Below are 9,120 nucleotides of genomic sequence, written 5' to 3'. Positions count from 1 at the left end.
ATATATATATATATATATATATATATATATATATGTTATAAAAAATGCGTTTAAAACGCCGGTGGGGTCTAAATACACATCGGTTATTCTAGGATTAATTCTTTTATCTGATATTCTTTCATCTATACAAGATTATCTACACATGTTTCCACATTAACACTTTTCACTAGTATTTAAAATGTAATGATTTACTTGTCTATAACTACAGAAAAACACCCAGAATTTACTAACGGTGAAAATACTGACGTAGTAAATATCAGTCTATCGTTTCCTCTAAAAACATTTGTCCTTGAAACTTGGCTCCTTTTTCCTCCTTGTAATCCTTTTATTTCCATGGGAGCTTACAAAATAATCCCAATAATAAATCTGATGATTTTAGGCTTAGCTGAACTCATCCTATGGGCTGACATAATATGTCATGATCAATCACGTCATTGGCTCGTTTCATGTATTACCCAGAACGTTACGTTCTAATAACCTTCATATTATACCTATGAATAACAATATATGGATCACATGGTCACTTATATTTAACATGCTTTTTCGTTACTATTTCCGAAGTCAAATCAAACTAAGAAACGGAAACGGTTCGTATTTATTCCAGCAGGTACAGCTTATCATTAGGCTTATTATTATTATTATAAAGTCTATAGCTCTATATACTTTTCGATAAAGTGATTTTTTTCCGTACGAAGTTGAAAGCCATTCAAATTTGACCAATCAAGGTGTACTACGTTGTTGTTATATACGAAGCATTCAAATTTGACCAATCAAGGTGTAATACATTGCTTTTATATATGAAATATAAAATCATATACGAAATGCAAGGTAATTCCTGATTTTCTAAATATCGATCGAATGCACGTTTCAATGCAGTATTAATGCGCGTATGAAGATACAGCAAGAAAGCTACCCGTCATCCCCTACGCCGTCCATACACGTGAAACAAAAATAAAAGTCTTTTCATAAAACACCATACCTACATAGGGATGGCTGAAATAATCGACTCTTATAACAACACACAATAACGCTCTTCCTCTTGATATTCAGTAGTCGAATGCCAAGACAGAAACACGATAAACGGTTAACTGAAACGAAATCAAACACTGGTATAAAAATGTAATTTTAGATCCAGAGGAGTTTTAAGCATATCTTAATCATTCGATAATACAGTTTACAGGAGATTACTACTTCATTATAGACCTTTTACACCGATAGGTTGCAAACAGTCTTATAAACACGTGTGAACTTTAAAATACATAAAGCTAAAAATATAAGAGCACTAGTTTTCCTTAAAATATTCACGCTACCACGACGTGCCCTCCCTGTACGAATTGTACATACACAAATATATTTAAAAAAACTATTTTATAACTGTGTCAATCATATACCACAGTTCAGAATTAGAAAGCACTAAAACCAAACAACAAGCAGAGTCAAGAAAGGCAGAGATAACACGAATGTAAATAGACTTCCAACAGATTTGGAGTGTTAGCGTACGAAGATCTTTCTAAAGTTGACCCGAACCCTGTATATTCACTTAACCACAGTATAAAAGTTAACTGCATTATCCCACTTTATGTTATAAATTTGTTTTCCTTTGGTGGAGAATGAGGACAAGCCAAATGAAAATATTATGAATTATTGTGTATTTCAAACAACACAACTAACTATAAATGTTCTTCAAATACTGACAGAGAAAATTTAAAAAGAAAAATAGAACGGCAACTCTCAAAAAAGGTAATAAAAGTATAAATTAATAATGATTATATGAGTCATTCTAAGAACTTATGTATAAAAATATATCAACCACACACCTGCCATATCTAATGCCGACGAGGACTTTCGTCCAGTACCAGGTCTCACCAGGCCGGCATAGGAGCGACAGACATGGTCTAGTCGCTGTTTATATCATCAATTTTCACGAACAACCACTGTTATGGTGTGAACTAGATTAAGTAAGTGTATTGTAATTTTTTATTAATTTTACAAATCGAATTTTCTTTAGCGTAAGGATTAATAAAAAATTTATTACTTTTGTTTTAAAACGAATTATTTATTACTAATGTCAGGGTGGGCGTATCCTCCTACATGAGTCTCCTCCCCAAATTTCGATGACCTTTAAAATTTGGTGTCGAGCAGATTACCTAATACTATCTGTAACACATCTGAACGTTATGAAGACTATAAATCAAACTGTTTTTTAGGTTCAATTCTATCTATATCATGTTAACATATAATACATTCACGTTTTATCCCCCCCCCCTCCTTTCCGTTAATTCTCCTTTCTCACCCCCACAAAAGCGCCTACACAAAGTTGCTCCTTGTAAACTCCCTTCTGTGGACACAACTGAGTCGTGCTGACTCTGATCTATTTATAATTCAAACCCTATTCCCTTAGGACTAGTTTCTTTTTAATTGATAGTGTCAATATCACAATGAATTTCTGTATAAATAATAACCACTTCAGACGTGTTGTACGCTAAGTTCGTTAATTTACGGGCAAAGCGTACCGTACACGTTTGTTATACGGTGTGTCGTATCCATTGAAGAGATACGATGCCCTGTTGACATATTTTTCTTTCAACAATTTCTCAATGAATATAATTCTCAGTAGACCGATATTCAGTCGCATAGGTGGGAAAGTATATTGTTTCCTCGTTTCAGAGGGGCCAAAGAAGTGCAAATATATGTAGTTAATCTACATAAATAAATATGCAAATTAAATCGCAAATAAATAGAGCGCACGAATGATCGCCCCCACCATGACACGTGCTTTCTTAGCGTGATATTTCTTCTCAACTCACCGTTACCCTTAACTCTATCAGACACAATCTATTTATTGATCGGTTAACTTTCACTGTTGTGTTTCAATACGTCCGCATGGACTAGCCCACCTATCTGTTACTATTTACTTGTTAGGGCAAATCAGTGTACCTATCTTCGCATTCGATCTGTCTATCACACTGGATCAGCTTATGTGTGTAATGAGAGGAAAAAAAGTTTAATCAAGAAAAATCCTCGCTTTTATGTGATTTTATCGGAAAGGAATTTTCAATTACTAATTCCATTTAATTACTATTAGAGAATGTTGAACTTCAAAATCAACATCTACAACGAAAATAAAACATTTCTTTGCTAATATTATTTTTCATTTGGACTTTAACTTCATAAAAGCACTCACAAGTGAAAAAGAAAGCTTTGACGTTAACTACGTAAGAGTGTCGTCACGCGTCTTAAAACGTGACAAGTCCATATATAACAGCCAGTTAAGAACGCCGTCACGCGTCTTGGTACGTGACCAAATATAATAGATAATTATTCGAAACAAAAACTCAAAGTCCAAAGATAGGAAAGGGTATCAAAAAATAAATATGGACTTTTTACTTATTTATATACTAATAGTACTTACTTAAAATACTAATTAAAAACACCCCTTTCACGTACTCTTTTATTAACTGGCCAATTTCAGTTTGTTTGTTTGTTGAATTTCATTCGAGGGCTAGCCCTCCCTAATTTTTAAGTGATAGACAAGACAACTAGTAAACACCACCAACCATCAACTTTTGGGCTACTCTTTACCAAAGAATAGTGGGATTGACCGCCACATCATAGCAGCCTCACAGCTGAAAGAGTGGACATGTTGGGCAACGGGGTTCGACCCTGCGGCTCGCAGGTTGCGAGTTGAAACTCCTAGCCACTAGTCCTGCCACTTGCTGAGCAGCAACCTACAATACACTTATTTAGAAAGCCTGGAACTTCCTTTCAGTAAGCTATATGTTTGTTTGTGTACGTGCATGCGTATTGTGTTTGTTCCATTAATCTCATACATACTTAGGTTTACAAACAGTTGTTTGTAGTTAGTAAATCTAATATCCACTTAACAAAATAATAAAAGGATAATCTAACTAAAACTAATTTTATAAAATAATTTAAGTCCACTCTCCTCAGTTCAATATTATACAAACAAGGCGTCTGATTATCGGTATTGTGACGTGAAATGCAAATGAACGATAATTCTGTCAATGTTATATACAGTGGGTCTAACTACCAATCTCTCACCCAGTTGTAATTTTTAAATCAATCAGAGTCCATAATTGCTTCAAATTCTCCATGAACTCCACATAGTTACGCCTCTTGGGCAGTCACTGATTGGCAGCTGGCCAATCAATGAAAGTTGTTACAAATTGGCTACAATTGTTTTAAAATGTCAATAGCAAAATTTGGAATCACATACAAATTAATGGTAGGATTCGTTGGACACCTGAACAAGGAAGCCCATTATCTAAAACACAAACAAACGACTGCTATCTGTCGATTCTGGCTCGCCATAATCGTACGGTGCCTAGTTAAGTCTGAATCAGAAGTACATAGTCACAACTGTAAGCCGTGTCAGTATACAAACTGTTAGAAACAAAACTTTACAAGACCAAACTGTATGCCGACGCCAATGAAGTGCATTTTACTCATAGCAAGACACAAAAGATCTCGCCTGCAATGATGCCAACACTCCCCATTGACCAACAACATCTGGAGAAATAACTCTGCCTCCCCCATTACCAAGTTAGTCTGCACATTTCTTGAAGAAAAAGGGATTGACCTAACGGAGTGGCTTAAACGCGCACCGGACTTCAGTTCCACCAAGCATTTATTGGATGCCTTGGAAACGTTTCGCATGCTATCAAGTGGCTCCAGAAGTGAAATGCTATGAACCATTAAACAACCTCTACGAAAATGTTCTTTAATGAATTATGTAATAACTTCTACCAGAATATATCCTAGAAATGCTAAAATAATAATTACAATTAATAATAATCATTTTAATTATGAGCAACAAACAAACTACAAAAAGCTTCTATGTTCCACTCTGCCCTAAGTTGGGTATCTTCGTCAGATGAATGACAAATAATTTATATTTCACATCATATAACGGATCATTACAGGCCTGACGTATACAAAAATGAACTGGAGGTAATTTACGTTATAAGATTGGTTCTTGCCTTATCGTGGCTCTAACTTTACAATTCCGATTGTCCTTTGGTTCATGCAGTATATTTATGTTTGTGTACAGCATATTTTCTTAACATACACAACATGGTGTGTTAATGTTTGTATTATAAAAACGCTTTCATGGGGTTTAAGTGGTCGTATTTATAAATATCACAGGTTAATTTCAACCACACGTACTTATATGATCATCTAATTCTATACGTTTACAGTAAAATTTTTATTTTTCTTACATCTAATTCTTTTAAATAATCATATTGCTGTTCCTATGTTTCTTTATACGAGTTGAGACTTTTACAAAGATTTGTAAATACTTGTTCCCATTTATTAGCTTAACACATTTCACTTGATGTTGAAGCAGACACTGCTCTTGTCTACCACAGTGCTATAAGCGTTATCAACGACGTTTGAGAACAAATTAAACACTCATTTTTGAAACCCTAAAACCATTTGAACACAACTAAAATTACAGACGAAGAAATAGCAACATCCGACAGCATAGTAAAGCTTTAAAAAAACACTAAGTACACTTACGTTATTTTTGATGATAATTCATATCTCGAGTTTTAATGCACAGTTTGAAAGGTCTTGGAACATGTAAATGGTTCTTAAGGGATTTTCACGATGTTAAATATTAACTTAAAAAGGGGCGAAGAAAGAATGCATATTATAAGACAACACCAGCTACGACATGAATAAAGCCAAGCATGGCCCAGTAATTAGAGTACCTTTACTTACCTAAAAAAAAAAAAAAAATTACGCACTTTGGAGCTGCGAATGAGTTAGAGAGATGACCAATTTCCATTATTCGATTAGGGTAATATTAAAGAGTAGGCAATGGGTGGTGTTCACTAGCTGCCTTTCTTATAGTCTATCAATTCAAACTTAGAGTCAACTAGCGCAGATAGCCATAGTGTAGCTATTGACATGAATGTGTTGCAAATGATACCAAAGTCACAGCAATCATCGCTAAAATAACAAAATCTATTCTGGTCAATGTTTATAAAACAGTTTAAGATAAATAATAAAAAGCAGCGCGTTTCTACAGAAATTCAACAGCGAACAGCAGGAAGCTCCAAATATACTAGGAAGGTATCAAGTAGAAATCTAGATACATTGGCCGATGCTAAAGATCTTTTAGAAATGATTCTTCATCGTTCGTTTATTGTGTGATAAACAGAAACACTGAAGTCTTTAAAATGCGGCATGAAGATAATAAGAACGTCTTTTCAAAAGAGTTCAGGTACTATAGTTACAATGTCGTGACGATCGTTTTCCGAAAATTGCTTAGAGCTACAATAACTCTATTTTCATAAATAAATCATGTTCATTGTTGCATACAGATTCAATGGCATTGTTGTTGTTTTCTTCAAAGGTTTTATATTAATATTTACGTTTAGTTATAAAGACACTATAATTATTTCAAACCCTAAAATTAGGGGTCGATTTTTCAGAAATTAGTGGTTGTTTTGGTCATTACAATATCCAGCAAAGGATGAAATGCATTGCATTAACCTTTCAATGATATTTTATTATTAGTTTTCAAACAGTACAACTTTCGTGTTCCTCGATTCAATTCTTGCATAGAAATCTTTATTTGAAAATGAGTCAATACACACTGTCAATACTAGTCAATACACACTGTGAGAATGTTAAAAGTCATGTTTACTCCTGCACATGTCTCAGTTGTAAATGAACTGCTGAAAGGTGTGATATCTGCATGAAATGCAAAAGTTATGGTCGTTGCTATGCATGGGGTTCCTGTTGTCGAGAAACCGTAGAATCTAAAAAAAAATAGGACAAGAAGAACACTGAGAAGCACAAGGAACAGTAAGGAAAAATATGTTGTTCTTTGCGTTTTAACTACTTTCCTTGTTTAAATTGTAATTGACAGACTTGGATGTGATTGATCAGACCTCAACCAACGAAAGTTGTAAGAAATAGTTGAAGAACATCTATTGTTGTTTCTACTAAGTGTCCTACGTGACTAAACATGTTAGAAAAATAAGCAAAAGTAGCCTTGCTTTGGTAAGACTTTTCATCAACATTAAAACAATACTGTGGGAATTTCATTGATTTTCGATGCAAGAAATCGAATCATAAACTGGTGCAAAGTTTTATATGAGAGTGTTCTAGTGTATTTTCTCCTGTTCAAAATTACCACCCAAATATAACAATTTCTACACCATAGATTCACGATTTAGGATTAAAAAGGCGTTATGATTATTTTCGCAGAGAGGTGAAGTGGTATTCTTAATTCTTCACAACTGCTTTACGGTCATTGTTTTGGAAGGCTTCAGTGATCTTTCAAAAGGGATTATGTTACTTGTTGTACTTAGCTCCAATCACACTTTTACAGAGAGGCTTTATAATAATTTTTGTAAACAGCTAAAACGAAAATGTGAATGTTTCTCAAAGGTTTCATGTGTATTGTTGTGTACAGCAGATTTTTTTCAAAAAGTTTCTATACACTGTTATGTAAAAGTGTTTAGCGATACTGTGATTGTTTTTACAAATGTGTTTTGTTCATTATTCTGTTTAATGGCATTTTTAAATAGTTTTCAAAGAAAACCTCATAGGTCAAAATAAATAAAATCATACATTTTGTCTTATTAACTAACATACTGCCATCAAAAATTGTTGTATAATACAAGGAAATAGATGTACTGTAAAGGTGAGACACCATACAATGTAGGTTCATTAAAACAAAGCAGCCAGTCAGAAAGTCGAGAATGGCATTTTGTCCATTACCAAAATAATGAGGAAGCGGTAATTTGTACCAACACTTTTTAACACATTTTATTTTATAGTCTTTTGACGAGACTCCTATCAATGCTTGCATCTTCAGTTTGCATAAGCACCTTTTAAATGATGTGTGTGAAATTTTATGAATTAAGCGTAACAAATTTGCTTATTGCCATGGTACCCAAATTAGGTTCTACAAGGTTGTTTCAGGACAGGTAGAAATATTACCTTTAAAACTTCTCTGACACTGGACAAAACAATATTTTTAATGAGAATGTATTTATTACAATAAATGTGACATTGTTTATGCTTAAATTTTTTTCAAAAAAACAAATTGGAACGAAAGTAAGGTACCTCAGAACAGCTTTAGGTTCAGGTTCTCAGTAAGAGTGCCAAATTTTTAAAGGGCCTCTGGGAACCCTGGCTTATTGTACTAATAACTAAGTGTCTTTAAGTGGAAAATAAACTGCAAGTAAAATGCTAAACTGAGTACTGTCTATAATGATGCAAGGAATCTTAATGTCCTTTGCACAATCCTTGTCAAATCATACACCAAAAAGTATATATTAGCCATTGTTGCTATAGGCCTTTACTGATCTAATAATGAGTTTTAGATACTATCAACCCAAATATTCTTATCTCTCTCTATATATATATGTATGTATGTATGTATGTGTGTGTGTGTGTGTGTGTGTGTGTGTGTGTGTGTAAACACAATACCCACACATACACACAGAAAAGACTTAATCGATATTGAATAGTATTCCATAACTGCTTATAAAACTTAAAAATTGAAACTTATGATATTGTCAAAAGGTTGAGGTAAGCTGCCATATCTTTAATTTTAGGAGGCCTTTGTCTGAAATACAAATAGTCATAAAATTTAAGGAAAACCATTTCGCATGTACAGTGCATGTGGATTTTAGACTATTAAAATTCAAATAACATAACAACAGGCAAATTCTGAGCAACTAAACTATATAGAACATGTGTGTGTGTACAGAAAGGTTTAGACAGCAGTAGAGCACGAGATTTAAAGTAAGTGGCTATGCTCCAGAACCATATGGCCAAAAAAGCAGTGGCATTAGGCACATCTGTCACTTAAAGAACTATACGAGTAATTTAAAAAATGTGGAAAAATTAAGTACAATGTAGGGGCGGCAATGTCAAAAAGTACAGAAACAAGGTAGGGACCAATACACAAACTCATGCATAAGTAGCCAGTAAGTACTGATTAAATCTTACAAGTGTATGGTTATTAACCACTAAGACTGTATAGTACCATTCAGTTTAAATGCTTTTATTCAAACCTGAATTCATGCAAATTGCAGGAATTCAACATTTAGTTGTAGATAAAATTTATTTTTG

At 33.7% G+C, this 9,120-nt stretch overlaps 1 protein-coding gene across 12 annotated transcripts in view; it reads right to left on the bottom strand.

Annotated features, from left to right (window-relative positions):
• The window catches only part of LOC106463665 (rap guanine nucleotide exchange factor 6-like), a 165,523-nt gene that overhangs the window by 75,283 nt on the left and 81,120 nt on the right, over positions 1–9,120 (bottom strand). Inside the window, exon 1 of one of the 12 annotated variants that reach the window (XM_022391232.1) lies at positions 232–350. The exons of 10 other annotated variants lie outside the window; for them this stretch is intronic. In XM_022391232.1, coding sequence (XP_022246940.1) covers positions 232–335 — 104 coding nt within the window. In that variant the 5' untranslated portion in view covers positions 336–350. Of the gene's footprint in view, positions 1–231; positions 351–9,120 lie in introns of those variants that run through there. One more of the 12 variants, XM_022391233.1, reaches the window with a different exon arrangement.

The sequence above is a fragment of the Limulus polyphemus genome, unplaced genomic scaffold, assembly GCF_000517525.1.
Source record: "Limulus polyphemus unplaced genomic scaffold, Limulus_polyphemus-2.1.2 Scaffold1457, whole genome shotgun sequence".
NCBI lineage: Eukaryota > Metazoa > Arthropoda > Merostomata > Xiphosura > Limulidae > Limulus > Limulus polyphemus.
The sequence above is the reverse complement of the archived record's forward strand: the minus strand, read 5'-3'. Positions and strand labels throughout refer to the sequence as shown.